This window comes from Notolepis coatsorum (genome assembly GCF_963971535.1).
Source record: "Notolepis coatsorum genome assembly, chromosome: 8".
NCBI classification, from domain to species: Eukaryota; Metazoa; Chordata; class Actinopteri; order Aulopiformes; family Paralepididae; genus Notolepis; species Notolepis coatsorum.
In genome coordinates this window covers 68,739,548-68,761,432 of record NC_140172.1, presented here as the reverse complement: position 1 = coordinate 68,761,432, position 21,885 = coordinate 68,739,548, and the positions used below count along the sequence as shown (strand labels likewise).

At 41.5% G+C, this 21,885-nt stretch overlaps 1 protein-coding gene across 1 annotated transcript in view; it reads left to right on the top strand.

The window, feature by feature from the left end:
• The window catches only part of LOC311232952 (RNA-binding protein Musashi homolog 2-like), a gene marked incomplete at its 3' end in the record, with an annotated part of 999,121 nt that overhangs the window by 957,880 nt on the left and 19,356 nt on the right, over positions 1 to 21,885 (top strand). Inside the window, 2 exon segments of the mRNA XM_084319791.1 lie at positions 3,039 to 3,158; positions 19,840 to 20,013. Coding sequence (XP_084175917.1) covers positions 3,039 to 3,158; positions 19,840 to 20,013 — 294 coding nt within the window.

Sequence of the window (21,885 nt, the reverse complement as noted above, 5' to 3'; positions counted from 1 at the left end):
TGAACTTCTTACAAGGTTATTTACAAGGAAACTTACAAGAATGTTAGTGAATGAGGTCCAATGTTTACAAGGAAAAGTCTGTTGGATACCTTTTCGAGGAGAGCTGAAGAACATCAAATAATAATGTTGGAAACGGGACATGGATGGAGATTGACTGCAGAAAGAGGTTTTTTTTGTGGTCATCTTCTGTTTGTTTGGAATCCTATCATCCATATCACATGCATCTCCAGATCACCATTCTCTCTCCTGAGATGTTGAGATGGTTCAGCAAAAGCGGTGCCTCTTTTCCCATAACCCACCCACCAGTGGCGTGCACAGATAGGGCCAAAGGGGGTCTTGAGCCCCTGCCCTTTTGCCCCAAGTGCCCTTTTTCTTTTTTATATGAAGAGGGAAATGTATACTACTATCCACAGAAAATATGAAGACGGAAATGTATACTACTATCCACGAAAAATATGAAGACGGAAATGTACAGTATACTACTATCCACAAAAAATATGAAGACGTAAATGTATACTACTATCCACGAAAGATATGAAGACGGAAATGTATACTACTATCCACGGAAAATATGAAGACGGAAATGTATACTACTACTACCCCACATGACCTGACCCCGAATCGTATCCCTCTACATAACACTAACCGCGCTGAAGAAGGCGCACACCGAGACTGTGACCAAATACGTCATCAGAGCTGAGCAGATCATTACGGCGCTTAAGAGTGCAGGAGAAGCACCAAGTGATGGACTAATGATGGCGATGGTTATGAGAGGACTACCGGAGCTGTACAAACCATTCACACTACTGGTGACACACGGTTCAGCGGACATGACGCTGGGAGAGTTCAAGGCCAAGTTGCGGAACTTTGAGGCCTCAGAAGACACACACCCAGTCGCCGCGGAGGCGGGAGAGAGGGTGCTGAAGGCCCGGGCGGCACCGAGAGAGAAGACCAGACCCCCGACAGAGCTGGCGTGTTGGCGATGCGGAGAAAAAGGGCACCGGAAAGATAACTGCACAAAGACTGTTTGGTGTAGCTTCTGCAAATCCATGGGGCACACAGACAAAGTGTGCAGAAAGAAACGCGACCAGAGCGCACGGTACGTGCATGGACAAGATGGCGGCTGTGGACAAGATGGCGACGACCGTGGACGTGAGACGAGTCGAGATGACGCCCGGAGAGTAGCGGGACGAGAGGACTTCATCTTCTGGGCACAGACAGCGTACGTCACCCAGCCAACGCAGCAGCAGCAGGTCCAAAGGAAGGGACTGATCGTGGACACAGGTGCGTCGTCCCACATCATCAACGACAGGAATCGATTCAAAAACTTTGACAACACCTTCGAGCCGGAGAGCATGGAGCTGGCAGACAGGAAGCGCACTTATGGGTTGGCGCAAGGGAGAGGAGACGCACAGGTATGCCTCATAGACAGTGAGGGGCGCCGGTGTACAGTGACGTTAAAGAACGCTCTCTACATACCCTCGTTCCCACAAGAACTATTCTCTGTAAAATCTGCTACTGCGAACGGTGCCAAAGTGTTCTTCAATGAAGGTAAAGATGTTCTTGTAGAGCCTGACGGTGCGCGATTTAACATAGAGGTGTACAAGAGAATGTATTATCTACAAACAGAGTGTAATGACAACGACAAGTGTAATAATAATGATATGTGTAATGTGACTGTCAGTCACGATATTCAGACATGGCATGAGATCATGGGTCATTGTAATTGTGAGGATTTACTGAAACTGCAAGCAGTGACAGAAGGCATGCACATTAAAGGTGAAAAGCGTAGACCTGACAAAGAATGTGAAGTGTGCATAAAGGGGAAGTTCACTCAATCGAGAAACAGAAGTCCCACAGAAAAAGTAAAGGTACCACTTGAGCTAGTTAACACAGATCTAGCCGGTCCAGTAAGCAACGAGTCCATAGGTGGCTTTAAATATGTACAGTCGTTTACAGATGTGTGTACAGGGGCAGTGTTTGTTTACTTTCTCAAAGCAAAGAGTGACACACTCCAGGCCACGGAGAAATTCCTTGCAGATGTAGCCCCTTATGGCAACATAAGATGCTTGAGGTCCGACAACGGAACCGAGTTCACAAATAGAGAGTTCCAATCACTGTTGAGAAGGAACAAGATAAGACACAAGACGTCATGTCCGTACTCCCCGCACCAGAACGGGGTGACAGAGAGGGAAGGACGTACTCTTTTCGAAATGGCTAGGTGTAAGCTAATAGATGGTGACTTACCTAAGAGTCTATGGCATTATGCGGTACAAGAAGCCGCTTACACCAGAAACAGGTGTTTTAATAAGCACACGGGCACCACCCCGTATACAGCACTGACAGGGAAAAAGTGTAATCTAGCTAGAATGCACAAATTTGGATCAGTGTGTTATGCTTACCAGCAGGACAGAGGAAAGCTTGAGTCCAGATGTGAAAAAGGACTCTTTGTAGGGCACGACAAAGGACCCCGGTAAAGGGAAAGTGCAGAAACACGGTATTTAAAAGATGTTTTTGGAAAAGTTGTACGGGTCAAACTACGGGTCGCAACCCAAAGTGGGGTCGTGGGTAGGTGACAGTGCATTGGCAAGTAAATTTCTTTTATTTTTTTATGTTCTGGCAACATATTTTGGCTAAATATGCCTCGTTTTATAAATGTGTATTGGTAACATAGTGCTGTAATTAAATGTTCTAATAAATATGCATAATAAAGTTCAACAACGTGTGCTTCTATTTTGATATTCCTTAATTCCATGTTAAAAATACGTGATACATTAAGTGTGAGGTCACCAAAAAAATTCCTAAATAAAATGGGGTTGTGGTATAAAAAAGTTTGAGAACCCCTGAGCTAGACGTTAGCCTATACATTGACTTGTGAAGAACCATTGTTGCTGCCTAAAGAACCCTGAGCTTTAACCAAAGGTTTTTCAACCTTCAGTTCTCACTGAAGCCCTCACTGCCTGGAAAATAACCCATGAAAGAACCCATTTTATTTAGAGTGTGTAGATCTGTAACATACATCCTTTGTGTTCCTGCAGGCTTCCCGGCGACAGCGTACGCACCGATGACAGCGGCGGCAGTAGCAACAACGCGTGGCCCAGGTAGGGCGGCCCGGGGAAGAGGAGGCTACATGGCGTACCCACAGAACGCAGGGCCAGGTAAACACTGTCAATGTTCACTGTGGCTGCTGCTCCCTCTAGGGAGGTCAAAGGTTCTGTCGTAATGTAATGAAATGGGAGTTCCCCCTACAATGCTATTCACATGGCTTTAAACATGATTTGAGCATCTTTCATATGATCGCCCTGAGGCTTCATTAATTCCTCCACACTAGGCATCTGAACATATCAAATTAATTAGCTACTCCCCTTACCTGTTAAGCTTTTGGGGGACCCTGCTGTTTTTATCATAAATCGATCAATACAGACCGTATTAATTAATGTTGTGTTTCTTTTTCAAATGTAGCCAAGAGTAAAGACCTTAACCCTATCAAAACAGCAGTCAAAGTGTATATTTTCAGCACTACGTTTGTTTACCGATGTTTTTAAGATTGACTGAAAATAAGAATTTATCGGAAAAATGCTAATTCCCTATCCATAGATGTATGATTTGGCCATAATAAGGTCAAGTTCAAGGTCAAATATGAATTTATTAGTTTAATCATCTTCCCTTTATTAATTTGCTTAGATTTGTTCACTTGATCTCAAGAAGGTGGTGAATGAGCTCAGTGAGCGAAATCAGAAGAACCTCAATGTTTTCATGGTGTTATTCACCGGCAAAGATGCAAAAAAATAAATCATAATTTATATTCCCCTTTTTTTCATCACAATTTACTCAAGCCTAGTAACAGACACAATATTTCTGACACTGGGAATACATACCCCCAGGTCCCTAGATGTTCCTAGATACCAAGAACATGCTAATTGATCTTCCATTTACTTGGGCATGTGCCTTTAGGCGGAATTTCTGAAAATAGGGCTACAGCTTAACAGGTTAAATAGGAGGCAAAAATGATGTTCTCGACTACAGCCATGTGAAATATTGTAGATGAGATGGAATATGCATTTGGCTCTACCACCGGTTAAAAAAATATATATTTTTGACAGCAGAAAAACATTTGACCTCCCTACTTTCTCTAGCTTCTCCTGCTGTGTGTGTTTCTCACACACACATTACTACATTGACATTTAATATTTTCCACTTTTCAGAAAATAAAAAATTCAGAAATCCTAATATCGATGCTTGTATGTTATTTTACAGCTGGAAAAGGAATACTATGATAAAAGGTTTTCACTTGTATCATTGACTCGCTCTTGTATTGTGGGTGTGAACGCAGCGTGGACAACGATGAGGAAAAAGCAAGATCACTCACTCTGCTCCCTGTTGTATAACACTTTGTATAACCAGAGTCTGCTCTCAATGTATTGATGTTAACACATTCCGAGATATCATCCTTGTTTCGAGATATCTTCTGTTAAAGATATCTCATATTACATACAGGAAATAGCTTTTGCCTCATATTCGTATAGATTTGTCTGAAATTATAATCAGTTCGCTTTAATTCATCAATTAGCTATCCTTTTTGTAGCAGAGAACACTACTTACTGTACCTAATCTACTGCCTAGTAAATTGTCAATTTACCATATACATTTTTTTTTATTACTTATGGGTGTGGGGTAGCCAGGCAGGGAAGGGAATGATCTGTTTAAGATTTGAATGACATTAAAGGTGCTATGGATAACATTTGTATGTAGAATAATAATTTAAAGAAACATCCACAGAGCTTTTAGAAAGGTGTGGAATAAAAGTATTGTCCCTCAATACAGGCCCAATCATCTATCTCTTTACACTGCTCCTGAACCAAGTTCATGCCATACAGTAGAATTGGTAGCTCAGGTTCAGACATGAGATTAACATGTGTGTGTGTGTGTGTGTGTGTGTGTGTGTGTGTGTGTGTGTGTGTGTGTGTGTGTGTGTGTGTGTGTGTGTGTGTGTGTGTGTGTGTGTGTGTGTGTGTGTGTGTGTGTGTGTGTGTGTGTGTGTGTGTGTGTGTGTGTGTGTGTGTGTGTGTGTGTGTGTGTGTGTGTGTGCGTGCGTGTGCGTGTGTATACAGTATGTAAATGTGCGGCAAAGTGTATCAATGTATCACCACTCCTTTAAAACCTGTCAACATTGACTGGACACACACCAGCATTGAATAAATGTACACACAGGAAGTCAAAATGTGCGCTGACAGACCAATATTTCCATTGTAGTGGGCGAGGCAAGGTGTGAAAGTGTCTTTTTGTTTCTCGTTAAGTATTCAACTTTATTAACAGCTCTGCCTGGCCGCCTGCTGTTATGACATTAAATGGGTCAAAAGCTGTGAGCAACTCCCCGGTCGGAACAGGCAGGATAGGCATAGAAATTTAGGGGGTGTTGCAGGGGACATGTTCATTCTCAATATTGAGACGAGGTAAATGTGTCCCCCTCAAGATATATAGCTAGCTAAAGACAACCCCCTCCCCAAAACAGGTAAAAACAATAAGGGGGTCAAAACATTTATATATCCTTCTTACCTGTAACTATACATTAACCAACAGTTTCAGAGCCTTACTGCATTATATTCCATTATATTTGTGTCAGCGGGTACTGTACCTGAATGTTGTCTTTTCCTTCACATAAATAAAGACATTTCCATAAATGTATGCAAAAAAGGCACAAATTGGTGCATAAAAGTACACTAGAATACAAGAAATTAAGTGTTTGATGCTGTTTTTGATATCCTCGGGAACAACTTTTAAATGTCAAGTTTCTGAGATATTTTCACCGCTCGCTCTGCTATTTCCACCGCTCATTGACTTCCCCCTCTCACTGGCAGTTACGTCTGTAAAAAGTCCTCTGAATTGTATGATACGAGACACATTTTCCAGTGCATAAACTCAAGGTCACCAATCAAAGGCACTTACTACTCTCCCACCAGCCTCTTTGACTTTGTAATCTCGACAATGGCTCTGAACGTCACTCACAGGGAGGTTAACGGGACTGGTAGGTTATACTGAGGGAGTAAGAGATGGAAGGTAGTGCTAGTGAGCATTATGAGTTACAGGTATATGTGGCTATTGAATGGTTATAATAATAATAATAATAATAATACATTTTATTTGGTGGCGCCTTTCACGACACCCAAGGTCACCTTACAGATCATAATAACACAGCAAGGCAGTTAAAGTCGAGGTTAAAAACCAAACAAACAACAGGATGTATAAAACAGTGAAGTTAAAATAACAAAACAAACAAAAAGCAGGGTGTGTAGAACAGTGAGATAGCAGGTTATAGTGAATATGCAAGTTTAAACAGATTTTTGATCGGTTTTTTTCAGTTGTGATTTAAATGATGATAGGGAGTCAGACTGTCGGACATGTGGGGGCAGGGAGTTCCAGAGTCTGGGAGCTGAGCATGCAGGTGAAAGCTTGGGCACCCATGGTGCTGAGGCGTGAGCTGGGGATGGATACAAGTGCAGCAGAGCTGAATTGGATTGATTGATTTATTGAAAATTGTATTAACAGATTGCAGAATGGGTACAATACAGCTCAATACACACAATTGTTAAGGGGATGCAGACCAGAGAAAGACTTTCGTCTTGTTTACATCAGGGTCCCCCATTTTCAATTCAGCGTAACATATATGACATACTGTACATGACATACAGATAGACAGTACTGCTACATCTAGACATTTATGACATACCAGATCTACAAATACAGTAGTGTTTGTGATACAAAAAGAGTCTAAAAAAGAGAGTATATACATTTGAGGGGGAAGAAACTGTACATTGGAGGAGGTTGGGTAGGTGGGGTGGGGGGGGGGGAGACTGTACATTGGAGGTGGTTGAGTTTGGACATTTACAGGGGCCAGTTTCGGATTGCAGTCTCCCGTAGGTGCTCTTTTAGAGAGGTTTTGAAGGTGGGAGCTGTAAACAGTCACCCCCTGGGCCTTTTTGGGGCAGCTACCTAAAGGTTACAGAAACAGGTTTGTGGCCGGAAGGTCGCCGGTTCCATCCCCCGGACCGGCAGGAAAAAAATATGAGCGGGAAGTGAATGACTAACACTGAAGTGCCCTTGAGCAAGGCACTTAGCCCCCAACTGCTCCTGGAGCTGGAGCTGCTCAGTGGCCAACCGTGTCAGATTGTGGTTGTACTGGGCGTGTGAGTGTGAAGCAGGGTGTTGCTGAAAAAGAGCATTTTGTGCTCAGCGAACCTACCCTGGGTAAATAAAGGTCAAATAAATAAATAAAAAGACATCTATGTACAGTACAATAAGGATATGAATAGTACTTAATGTCCGGTGTGTTTCAAGTTTGTTTATTATTTGTAGGGATGCCCCGATCATGTTTTTTGCCACCGATACCGATCACCGATCGTCTTGAGCCATATCGGTCGATACCGATCCGATACTGATCGTTTGATTAAAAAAAATTAAATTTTATATAATTTTTTTTATTTTTTTTAATAAAATATATATAATATATAATTAGACTTGTACTTGTAGTTGTATTATCTGCGAGACATCGCCACCACGCAACAAGTCAAAATGCTCGCTATCTGCAAACAGCTACACTGTCTGTGTGTACTCGAGTAGCCTCCAGCTACGGCCAGGATTCTCCGGCGCTGCAGCTGGACCTATTGGTATAAATCACATTCAGCCTGCACTCAGCTCGAATACGCATCGAATCAATGTTATAAGACATTGCTATCAGGAGCTATCTGTAGCTACTGCTAGCCGGCTAGATAACGTTAAGACAACGCCTCAGTGAACTATTTAGTTTAGAGCTAACGTGAGCTACTGAGTCAACGGAGGTAACTTATCATGCACTCGACTATTGCTGGAGCATTTGTTGATATCAGCAGCTATCAGTAGCTAGCCAGCTAGATAACGTTAGACAATGCCTCATGTAGTCACTGGGTCATTTAGTTTAAACAGTAACGTTAGCTCGGTAGGTAGCCAACGTTAGCTCACGTCGCATGCACCAGACTATAGCAGACTGCGAGGCATAGGAGCCTCTCTTGTTTACACGAGTGCGGGAGGGGCTGGGGAGGAGGGGCCGTACGCTGCAGGCTGTGTGTCTGAGAGAGAAGTCAGCAGTGAGATCTCCGCTAAGAATTGGATCATGTTTTTCGATCGGTTTTGACGATCGGCGAAAATAAAGCATTATCACCAATCACCGATCTCATATTTATACTGAATATCGGCCGATACCGATCGCTGGCCGATCGATCGGGGCATCCCTAATTATTTGTCACATATACATGTACTTTACGGTGAAATGCTTGGTTCTGCATGAGCCCCTGAGAGTGTGCTTCATACAGAGTAAAAAAGTAAGTAAAAGGAATATACAATACAATATACAATCTAAAGTACAACCTATGTACAATCTAAGTACAATGAGTAAAAATGAGTAAACAATGAGGTACAAATGCAGACAATGAGGTACAAAACTTTAAGGTAAGGTGCAAATGCAAATAAGGTATGAATGTAGTGCAAATATCTTTAATAAATAGATAGATATAATGTAGTGTCTAAAGTGAGTGTTAAGGTGAGTGTTTGTTTAAAGTGAGTGTGTGCATATGGATGTGTGTGTACTGAGTGTAGATGATGGGTTGTTACATAGAGTCATTGAGCATCCTGATGGCCTGGGGATAGAAGCTCCTTCTGAGTCTCTCTGTACTGGCCACAAGACTCCGGTAGCGCTTGCCTGACCGCAGCAGTTCAAAGAGGCAGTTGTTTGGGTGACTAGAGTCTTTGGTTATTCTCTTAGCCTTGGCCCTGCAACGCTTGTTATAAATGTCCTGGAGAGTGGGAACTGGGAAGCCCACCTCCGATTGTGCATTCGGCTGAACGGGCCACTCTCTGTGTATACCGATCATAAATCAGATGACATGCCCGTTTGGTTTTTCGCAAACTCACCGCTTGCTCGTAAGGGTAAATCGTTCGGGAGATTTTGCCGCATTATCTGAGATCATTTTCCACTTCTTATTCATTCCACCCCAGCAGGCGCTATGAGCCCAGGACTGACCGTGTTCACTGGGCTAAATTAATTTGGCTCCTCGTTACTCAGGTCCATTTGTGCCAGATGCTGCTCCGTAGAGTTCAGGAGCCCTGAAGCCGCAAGTACGTCCCGTGTTCTGGACGCAGAGCGACACTGTCGACTCGGGACTGCCAAGCCCGTCCTGCGCGGAGGGTTGTCTGAGGCAGGGAGAGACAAGACACGTTGGAGAGTATCCCTTCTCCCAGTTCCACAGAGCAATGACTCTCACAGCTGAGGCTACCAGATGCTCTGTGTTTATTCAGTAGACAGGTCCTCAGGAACAGGACCATGCTGCCCCCTAGAGGCCACGCGCATAACTAACTCTCGAAAAATTCAAAGGAGTCCCAAAAGTACTCATTATGCAGTATCTGAACAAAACTTACAGAACGGAGGAAAATAACAGGTCACATGGTCAATCGATCCTAATTCATGATCAAGATGATACTTGTGGTGTGCGGCAGTCCCCTCACTGTGTAAGCTGCAGGAGATAGGAGACTATTGTATTCAGGCCCCTCACTGTGTAAGCTGCAGGAGCTAGGAGACTATTGTATTCTGGCCCCTCACTGGGTACCTGCAGGAGCTAGGAGACTATTGTATTCCGGCCCCTCACTGGGTACCTGCAGGAGCTAGGAGACTATTGTATTCAGGCCCCTCACTGGGTACCTGCAGGAGCTAGGAGACTATTGTATTCCGGCCCCTCACTGGGTACCTGCAGGAGCTAGGAGACTATTGTATTCCGGCCCCTCACTGGGTACCTGCAGGAGCTAGGAGACTATTGTATTCAGGCCCCTCACTGGGTACCTGCAGGAGCTAGGAGACTATTGTATTCCGGCCCCTCACTGTGTAAGCTGCAGGAGCTAGGAAACTATTGTATTCAGGCCCCTCACTGGGTACCTGCAGGAGCTAGGAGACTATTGAATTCTGGCCCCTCACTGGGTACCTGCAGGAGCTAGGAGACTATTGAATTCCGGCCCCTCACTGGGTACCTGCAGGAGCTAGGAGACTATTGTATTGGACCAGTGTTGCGAAAGTTCACTTCCTACATGAACTAGTTCAGTTCACAGTTCACACATTTTAAAATGAACTAGTTCAGTTCATAGTTCATAATTCAAAATGTTGAACTAAAGTTCATGGTTTCAAAAATGAACTAGTTTATAGTTTACAGTTCTTTTTTCAATACGTTGCTGCGAGCTATTATTTGTCAAAATTATTGTCACAACCCATATAGAACCACAGACAGCAATCAGAATACTGGCATTTCCATCACACTGTGATTATTTATCAGTGTTTCCCCTACCATTGCCTTGAAGAGGGCGGCCCGCGTCGCACATAACAAGTCTCTCTCCCCTCGCGCAACACACACAAACCTCTTGTGTGTGTGTGTGTGTGTGTGTGTGTGTGTGTGTGTGTGTGTGTGTGTGTGTGTGTGTGTGTGTGTGTGTGTGTGTGTGTGTGTGTGTGTGTGTGTGTGTGTGTGTGTGTGTGTGTGTGTGTGTGTGTGTGTGTGTGTGTGTGTGTGTGTGTGTGTGTGTGTGTGTGTGTGTGTGTGTGTGTGTGTGTGTGTGTGACTGTGTGTGACTGTGTGTGTGTGTCCCAAATGCGCCCGTCCCAAATCTGGCACACTTTTGAATGAAGTTATACTGTGATAGAGCGCAGAGAATGAACGCGTTCACAATTACACAAAATACAGTACAGTTCAGTTCACGTTCGCCCAAAATATGAACGAGTTCATGAACGCGTTCAGGTACATCACTGCCCCTCACTGGGTAAGCTGCAGGAGCTAGGAGACTATTGCATTCGGATTGAATACATTTATATGTAGCTACTTAGTTGTCTAATCACTTTTCATCCTCTTATACAACTCTACCTTCTAAGACCCACAAGAGATGAAGGCAGAGGTCAGTAATACTATAGTTCATCTGGTCCGCTGCTGGAAAGAAGAGAACGAAAGGAAAAACAGGCAGAAAGCAAAAAAAAAAAAGTCCTCTGAAACGGGTTGCCAAACGCAGGAAGAAATCATCTGTTAAAATTCATTAGCCAAGCCTCTCTGAACACAAAATGACAGGACATTAAATATGGATTATTTATGAAATGTCGACGCTCTCTGAAAAAGGGTGTCTAGTGATGTTAATTAGTCAGCTATTTACTCAGAAAATATACTTTCAAATGCTAGGCGGTGAGAGTTGCCTTAATGCATTAAGATTCCATGCATTAATGGAATTAGTGTAAAAGTAATAGCTCATTATGGCGTCTTTGAAACTCCAAGCTGATTTTGGGTGGAAACATCATTGGAAGATTATTCACAGCCACTGTGCAATGATGAATGATGGATGTTGATTGGGAGAACTGATTCAGAGATGAGAAGAAATGTGTCGGGCCTGTATACACAAATTTAAAAACGAATTTCCTATAACAATTAATTATTTTGTAATAGGATTGAGTGGAATATAAGAATTAAAATGCACATGAGAAATTAGTCAGTAGAAAAGGTTGATAATATATCGAACTATGAACCTTTGTATCTATGTATTTATAGCCTGCAATGGCTGCTTTGCCTTACTTCTTATTGTTGAGGCAAATACTTATTCCATTGGAGGCAGATACTAATTTTTTTTTAAACTGTATCTCTGCACTTTTAGAAGTGGCAGTCTTCCTCTTTCTCCAAAATATGCACCACTGTGCAAGTCTGCTGTCCCCATACTTGCCACACAGAGTAGGCTTATGCTGCTTTTCTGCAAAAGGAAAAATAAATAGGTCTCTGTTGTTTTGCCAGAAATCCAGCAGCTGTGAGAGGATCTAATTAATTTCAGTTCATCTGTGATGTCCTTAGCATCATGAATTTGAACTAACTCAATTATTTCGAAGGTTTGATTCATCAATACAAACGTGAGACATTTTTTGGCCAGCAGCACTAAATGTTACCCCCATTTTAACTATTGTTTGATGGACATGTAAGCCCATTTCACAGTAATTGGACATTCAGTGCAAGTAGTTTAGATATACAGAAGCTGGGTCGTGTTTACTTCAGTAGATGAGGTCTGAATTTATATTGGCTAACTTGTGCCAACTCACTCACTCAGACACTGACTTATCTGTGCAGCCATGCACATGTGAAAGTCCCCTGACAGGTGGCAGTGCTTTGAGTGTTTGACGATGAACGGCTTAGTTAGTTATTGCTTCAGAGCAGCTCCTGGATTGATTGATTGATTGATTGATTGAAAAGTTTATTAACAGATTGCAGAATGGGTACAGTACAGTACAGCTCAATACATACAATTGTTAAGAGGATGCAGACCTGAGAAAGACTTTCGTCTTGTTTCCATCAGGGTCCCCCATTTTCAATTCATCATATGACACACATGACATACAGATAGACAGTACTGCTACATCTATACATTTATGACATACCAGATTTTCAAATACAGTACTGTTTGTGATACTAAAAAAATCCAGAAGAAGAGTATATACATTTGACATAGAAACTGTGCATTGGGGGAGGTTGGGTAGGTGGGGTGGGGCTGTACATTGGAGGTGGGGGGGGGGGGGGGTTGGTTAGGGGGGGGGGGACACTGTACATTGGAATACTGACATACATTTGACATGGAAACTGTACATTGGAGGAGGTTGGGTAGGTGGGGTTGGGTTGGGTGGGGCTGTACATTGGAATACTGACAAAGCCATGCTTGGTCTTTATTGTACAACTGGGTTAGGACATTTGTAGGGGCCAGTTTTGAATTGCAGTCTCCCGTAGGTGTTCTTTGAGAGTGTTTTTGAAGGTGGGTAGTGATTTACATTCCTTTACAGCTTTGGGTAGGGCGTTCCACATTGTTGTGGCATAATTGCGAAACGTGTTTAGTCCCTTGTTTGAGCCGAATCTGGGTTTTACATGATTTGTGGAGCTCCCTCTGGTGTTGTGATCGTGGTATTCACTGACCTTTGGGAAGTATTTTGACATGTACATGGGTACCTTGGTCGTGTAGTGTATCTTGTAGACCAGGCCCATTGCAAGTTGCTGTACTCTGTTGTCTACTCTAAGCCATCCTAGGTTGGCAAAGTGTGCAGGGGTGAGGTGGGTTCTAGGAGTCAGGTCAAGCAGTAGTCTGACTAGTTTGTTTTGAGATGTTTGTAATTTGGTTTTTAGTGCCTTTGAGGTGCTTTGGTACCATGAGGTGCAAGCATAGTCGTAGTACCCTTGAATGAGTGCTCCTGCCAGAGTCTTCAGGGTATTCTTGTTTACCAGGGAGGAGATCCGGTACAAGAATCGAGTTTGTTGATTGACTTTTTTTATTACATTGGATGCCATTTTGTCACAGGAAAGATTAGCCTCTAGGATGGAACCCAGGTAGGTAATTTCATCTTTCCTTGTGACAATATTGTCACCCACTGTAACTGAGAAGCCGTCTGTTTTGCTGAGTTTGTTATTTGAACCGAAGAGAATGGACTCTGTTTTGCCCATGTGTAATGATAGTTTGTTGTCGGCGAGCCATATGCAGATTTTGCCTAGTTCCGAGCTGAGGGTTTTTTCAACCTGTAACTTGTTCTTGTCAGAGACCAGCAGGGCTGAGTCGTCCGCAAACAGGAACAAGTTGCAGTCACAAGCTGACGACATGTCATTTGCATAAATTAGGAACAGTAGTGGTCCTAGTATGCTTCCTTGTGGAACACCACAGTTCACTGTGAGGGGGGGGGATAGGGTACCGTTTACCTCCACCATCTGTTCTCTCCCCTCCAGGTAGGATTGTATCCAGCTCACTGATAAACTATCAAAACCAATTGCTTTTAGCTTGTCAATCAGAATGGTGTGATTGACAGTGTCGAAGGCCTTTTGTAGGTCTAGCATGACCATGTCGCAGTATTTGCCCGCGTCCACCTCTTGCTTGATGTGGTCGTTCAAATAGAGAAGGCATGTGTCAGTGGAGTGGGATGTTCTGAAGCCAGATTGGAATTCGTAGATTAGATTTTTATCCGTAAGGTACTTTTCGACCTGTTCGTATACTATTTTTTCCATGACTTTCGAGATGGATGTAAGGATAGAGACAGGGCGGTAGTTGCCTGGGTCTAATTTGCTGCCCTTTTTGTGCAGGGGTGTTACTCTCGCTATTTTGAAGTCCTTGGGGACGTGTCCCTGTTTTATGGAGAGGTTTATTATGTGTGTCTGGGGTGATGGCGGCTGCCGAGTCTCTGAGGAATTTGGAGGGGATGTTGTCATGGCCAGTGGCCTTGTTCGGTTGGAGGGCGCTCAGTTTATTGAGTACCTCATCTGTAGTTACCATTTCCAGTTTGAAATCGTCTTTGTGGACGCCTAGGTTCTTGTAGTATGCTACTATGTGTTCTACCCCATACTGCCCTGAGTGGGAGGGTAGTTTGTTTACCAGTGTTGTGGCTATGTTTGTGAAGAAAGTGTTTAAGTAATTGGCTACATCCAGTTTGTCTGTGATGAGCGTGTTGTCCGTCTTTATGTTTATGTTTGAGAACCTGGTTTTAAGTTTTTTACTGCAGCCTAGTTGATTATTGAGTAATTTCCAAAGTTCACGTGGTTTATTTTTGTTTTCCTCAGTTTTGTCATTGATGAAATTTTTTTTTTGCAGTTTTTATCATGGAGTTTACGTCATTTCTTAGTCTGTTTCTTTCTAGTTTGAGTTCAGTCACGTGGGCTTGGAGTTCACTGCTCGTGCTTTTGGTAAGCTTTGACTGACTTTTATGAAATTCAGAGCATTTTTTGTCTCTGGAGAAGGGCAGTACTGTAGTGGTAAGGTGCTGAGGAATACTGTATGTTACATTGACACCACTTTGCACAGATCAGTGATCGCAATAGATATGGATGTTTACATCCATGGAGCTTCAAAACTAGCACTATGAGTAACCCCCGAACAGCCATTGGCTCCTAAACACCATACCACAAGTGAAGCGCTAATAATATATAACAGGAGAATACCAGGGTAAAACTGGGGTAATCTGTGATATGATTACTATGAAATTACTATTTGTTACTGGTAGTGAACCAGATAATGTGCCACATTTTTGCTATGTTACCTTAATCATTTTAGCCAAGCTTTCCTCTTCTTGGCTACTATGCCCTAAACTAAGGACATAACCTCACGTCATTACGTCATGTTAACATTTATTTAAAAAAGAAAATACACTCTTTAAGCCAAAGTCACACTGCAATTTGCTTTCAGACAGCACAGTCCCAGGTAGTTCCAGATTAGCTGTGAATTATTATTATCTGGCTTAAAATAAACAGCACTGGTCTTTGACTGTTTCTGCTGTAAAACGTGAACTTGCAATGCATTTTCAATGGAAAATAATGGCTTTTATGAGAAAACCTGCTCAGGGCTACCTGCGCACACGTCCCACAAAACGTCCCTGTCAGATCGTCCATGAGTGAGTGATCCCAAGGCAAACCTGCCATGGGGGAAATAGGCATCCTTTCCTCTCCATCACTAAACAACCAGCTGGAGATGTAGAGCGTTGGTCACTGACGCCAGAGGTTTAAAGCATTTTACCAATAATATAGTACCTGAACCCTCTTCCATCCTTTCCTTGGGTGTTATTGATTCTCTGTGAAAGATATCCACCACAGCTAGTTCAGTTAGTCTGTATTGATCAGGGATAATTTTAAATTTTTTTTTTATCTCTATGTCAAACACTTGATCAATATTACATTAACAGCCTACTTTATACAAGCTGACATGAGAGTTAAATGAATGTTTGTGAATATATCATAAAGCTCTGTGTGTTATAAACTGGGTATCAAACATATTACTGAGAATTGTTTGAGCTCATTTCAACTACTGTAGTATTGACACATTAGTAGGCTACTGTACAACAGAAAAACACTGTTCCCATTTAAAAGGAAAAAAAAAAACACAATATGCAATATGGGTTGTTGTCAAATTACTTTCTCTCCCCTCATTCTTTTATTGATCCGCTCAGACATTATTTCACTAATGTCAGTCATTTAATGTTTTCCTCGTTGCTTAGTCCAATCAATTTCCATGGCAGCTCATACGTGAATGATTGTGCCTTGAGCTTTGTTCCTCGTGTCAGGCATTATGTGACTTACGCAGAAATGATGGGATGCCTGCCATCAGCAGAGCACATTAATGCTGAGTGGGCAAACGGCGTACAAGGTGGTGAGACGGCGTTGAATGGCTGTTTGCCCCGAGACCCAAACATAAAACAAACATGCTGTTTAAAAGCTGGTGCTACCTAAACTCAGGAGATTAGCTCCCATATTGAAGAGGTGTGAGAGCTAACAATCGCTTATATTGGCACTCTTTTTGTGAGAAGCTGTCTCGGATAAAGTGGTCGGGCAATAAATGTAAGCGCAATGTATCGCTAATTGACATTTTATGAAGTGTTGATAATCTGCCATCTGTGTGGAAGAGGCTGAGCTTAAATGTGGAACGCTTAAAAGCTATTCCGCATGCTTATCATCAATAAACATGAATGTCTTTTTGTTATGAGAAATGGCAAAACCTCAGCATATGCTGCTATTTGCCCCAAAATCAGAGGCTTGAAATTAATTATTGATTGGTGATCATTGTGCTTCTCCTGCGTTAAATGACAGACGTTTCCCTCAAGCACATCCAGCAAGCTTTTTCTCTGAAATGATTTATTGACTTGTGTTTTAATGATTGCACTACATCTTTTTCATTTTTTTGCTGGAATTGTTAAGTACAATTGTAATAATAATAATAAAGTTAATAATAATAATAATAATAATAATAATAATAATAATAATAATAATAATAATAATAATAATAATAATAATAATAATAATAATAATAATAATAATAATAATAATAATAATAATAATAATAATAATAATAATAATAATAATAATAATAATAATAATAATAATAATAATAATAATAATAATAATAATAATAATAATAATAATAATAATAATAATAATAATAGGGCGGCTACGTGGCGTAGTGGGCAAGGCGCTCGCCACAAATGCAGAGACGCTGGGCTCGCCTGTTCGAGCCCAGCGCTCCACATTGCTTTCAGTTTAGCTGGTCGTTCATACTAATACACATTGGCCATATTAGGGGGTGGGAAACTGATGGGTGGGGACCGGGCGTTGTGGACAGCGACTCCTACAGGTCGGTTGGTGCGCCTGCGCAGTAGAATCAGGAAGTGTCGGGGGCAGCGTGAGCCTCCCACGCGTTACTCCTCGCCACTGAGAGATCGAGCTGCGCAGGTGAAAAGATGCGACTGCTGTTACCTCAAGTACCGGAGGGGACTTGTGCTATGTATGACTTAGTCCACATTGCAGCCGGCTTGTGGGAGGCAAGAAACAGCGTTCGTGACAGGGGAGGGTTGAATTGGATGATACGAAATTGGGATGGGAGAAAATATAGAAAATGGGAGAAAAAGTGGATAAAAAAAAATTATAATAATAATAATAAAAAAAAAAAAAAAAAAAAAAAAAAAAAAAAAAAATAATAATAATAATAATAATAATAATAATAATAATAATAATAATAATAATAATAATAATAATAATAATAATAATAATAATAATAATAATAATAATAATAATAATAATAATAATAATAATAATAATAATAATAATAATAATAATAATAATAATAATAATAATAATAATAATAATAAATTAGAAAAAGCTACTTCACAAAACTGAAGTAACAGTGCATAGTTTTTATGATTATTTTATAACAAATAATACAAAAAATAAGAGTGATATCAATCCATCCAGATCGTTTCGGTGTGATTCTGAGAAATCTACCATAGAGATATCTGCTATCACTCCAATACAATGGATATAGCACTCTGGGTAAGGGTGGAACATATATATATATTTATTTTTAATATATATATTTTAAATTATTATTATTATTATTATTATTATTATTATTATTATTATTATTATTATTATTATTATTATTATTATTATTATTATTATTATTATTATTATTATTATTATTATTATTATTATTATTATTATTATTATTATTATTATGTATTTCTTTTAATTCTGGGTGAACTTCCCCTTTAAGTGAGATATATTGTGTATCCTGGTGATAATGGTAGAACTAGAGCACACAATACAGCACATAGTGCCAAGCTTTCCACCTAAGACACTGACCATCATACTTGGTGGGCCTGGTCTCGTGGGTGGGAGGAGCTACTGAGGAGGAAAAGACAAAGAGATGGAAGGATCACTCCATGCAGTGCTGAACTGATCTGGAAGGATCTCTCCATGCAGTGCTGAACTGATCTGGAAGGATCTCTCCATGCAGTGCTAACCTGACCTGGAACGATCTCTCCATGCAGTGCTGAACTGATCTGGGCCCTGTTTCTTGTACCTGGTTCAACTAAGTCGATCAAGATGTCATTATCCAGCTTCAGTTAACCCGATGTTCGAAGCCGGGATTTTCCTGTTCCTCGAAGGTGGATTCAGTCTCGTTAACTCAAGCCAGACTTGCGACTCAGGCTAAATGCGCGCGGCCGCTTCAGGCGAAAAGCCAGCACGTATCGATGGCAGAGATCCTGATTCTCTAACGGCATTGATTTAAAACTTTATTGACAGATTGCAATACGGCTCAATCGCCTCGCCGACAAGTTAAATGCGTTATCTATAGGCTAATTTTAAGTCCCTCATTACCTCAATCAATCAGATTATATTTCTTTAAACTTGCCTGCTGGATTGAATAATCAAATGAGATCTTGCTAGCGAAAATAATTAGTTAAACTTATACAGAATTACGATACGGCTCTCTTACCCATTGATTGATGTATAGTCGATCTTTAACTTATCTCCAATGTGGTCTAACGGGTTGTTGTTTTGACTATCACGCAGACGACCAGGGTTCGAGACCCTAGTCTTTTCCTTCTTTTTGCAATATAGGAATAATTCAATTTGGTGCACGTTGAGAGCTATATAAAGAATGACATCCTCAATGCATGTAGATTTATAATATTTTAACTTAAAACCAGGCTACTTTGGCGTATAATCATTAATATTATATTCAAAAAAATCATATTGGAAACACCGGGTTTTGAACCCCGGTCGCTGGGTTGGCAGGCTTGAGCACTACCGCTGCACCACTGTGCCAGATGGGATAAATTCATTGTTTATACATTAATGAACGAGAGACCCGTGTTTAGAATATCCTTTGTTTTGAATGAAGTTTATCTCTTTATCCTCATTCATTAATGTGACGTCAACGGCTCATTCAATTTCTCAAATCCGTCAAACAGCGCATCTCATCAGACATCTTAATCCCAGTTACAATTAAAATAACCACATAATGTGTACATCGCATGAGCGAGCGCCACGGTATATATAACGTGCATTATTTAGGACAAAGTGAATTTAGTATCAGCATTTTGGGTCTATTTTACATTTCAAAAGCCCCCTCTGGAAGAATGGAGCACAAAAACGTAATTCAGAATGGTATAATGCAGATCGTAGACTGTGGGAATAGTTTCAGGAAACGGGCTGTCACTTCTTTGCGGGGCGTGGCGATGGTTCAGGCTAACTTGAACTTAAACTCTGCTTTCGACCAGGCTCAAACTTTTGGATCTGTTGTCATGGTGATTTGGAAAATCCACGTACGGGGAACCGGAAAGTCCGGCTAACTCAGTTATCCAGTTAAAGTTATCCGGCTAACTCAGTTATCCAGGTACAAGGAACGGGGCCCTGGACATTGTCTGTAAGACGTTGAACAACGTTTTGATTTCCAAAATGATGGAGTCCCCTTCCCCACCCTCTCCCCACCCTATGCTGTATCTCCCAGGCTTCCTTGATTACGGCTTTTACTCTGCACCCAGTGACCACCGGGGGGCGCCCTGCTCCTTTGCGGACTATGGCTCCCTAGGGCCTCCGGTGCTTCAGGGCGAGCACGCCACCTCCACCTGCAGCAGCTCCCCCCTGCAGCATCTAAACAGGCCGGATCACTTTAAGAGCCCAGGTTTGTATGTTGCTCATCTCTCACGTCCTATTGGACCTTTTCGCTTTGATTCATGATGTTTTCTTTCCATATAGATCGTCTAAGCTTTTATTTTTTGAGAGGGAAAGGAACATGAAACTAAATATATATTTTTTTGTAAAAGAGAACGTGCATGAAGGTGTCGCAACATTATGGGAAATGTGCTTACTGTCTTCTCCAGAGTCCGACAAGAAGATAGATACCAATTTCTTCTGTGCGTTCAGTAGAACGTTTTCTGGCTGCAAGCTAGCCTAGCTTAGCACAAATTAATGGAAGCAGATACGGACGGGACCACTAGCCTAGCTTAAAACTCTGGGAGAGGTGTTTTTGGCCAACAGCTAGGCTAGCTGATCTGTATCCGCTTCCATTAATTTGTGCTAAACTAGGCTAGCTTGTAGCCGGATAGTGGCGATATCTTTTCCAAGAAAACCTAAGACCGGTTTGGTGGGAAATTAGATTGGTGTCTATTAGGGGTGTAACGATGCGACCTCACAACGATTAATTTCGATTACGATTATTCAGGCAACGATTCAATGCATCATGAAATCTCTTCATTTGACCACGATTCGATTCGATTAATTTTCGATGAATTTTCTATCAGTTAATTCCCCCAAAAATGTTGACACAAATGTGGCTGGGGGAACTGATTCACTCAGCATGAATGGACTATAGGTGAATAAAAACAATACACAAAAAAAATATATAAAAAAATAATAATAACAATAAAAATTAATTATTTTTGATTTCGATTATAATCGATTCTGATTGATTGATTGATTGATTGATTGAATTGATTGAAAACTTTATTAACAGATTGCAGAATGGGTACAGTACAGTACAGCTCAATACATACAATTGTTAACACATTCGGGGCCATTGGGATGCGTCTAATAAATCTCTAGAGGACTGGCAAATGTAAACAGACGTGGGGCTGTTTGTAAAGCTAAATCTATACTTTATAGTATTGCTATCTGTCCATTCTCATTGTCAATTGGGACCATAAACCGTCCCTTCAAAATGGATTAAAGAAATAATTTTTTCATCAATACGTTCTCATTTTATAGCGCCGTGAATATAAGCGTTATACGGCATTTGGTCTAGTATATTTCCTGGGAGGCGAGATAAAGGGCTAATAGTTACTAACGTTATATCCAATGGCATTTCCGTTATACAGATGCTACAGTTAAAACTCAAACTGCATATGATCGGCACGATCCTCAAGCATGTATGCATGAAAGGGGGGGGCGGGGGACGTCGTTTCTTATTATTGATTACCAATAACCGCGTGCGTCTAAGTAGCCACATAGGCCGATTGTATCGTATCGTATCATAACAAGGCTCGATCGGGCTGTAATTTACGTGAAAAAGATCTTACCATGAGCCGGTTGGATCCCCCCGAGCATTTCCTCGTTATCGATCGCCATCTGGTAGATCGATATGTCCATTGGCTGATGATAAATCCCCTTATTACATAGTGAAATCCGCAATTCAAAACGTATCCTGTGCAACAGATAATAGCTATCGCTTCAGATGAGTAGAAAACTATATATTAGAGATCCAAAAAAATAAATACAACTTCTGCCACAGGGAACACTCTATTATCCCGATAGCGCCCCTAAGAGGATCTGGCCGGTATTGCACGTTGGCGAATTCAAAGATTAGGGTAAATCTGCAGTGCCGCTCGGCGACCTTGAATAGATTATTAAAATGGAATAAAAGCAATAACAACTTGCCACGGATATATCCGTGCTTCTGTCCACAACGGGTGGAATCGAAACAAGGAGATCTCCGTGGTCGGGCGCCATTGTGTTAAGGGGATGCAGACCAGAGAAAGACTTCCGTCTTGTTTACATC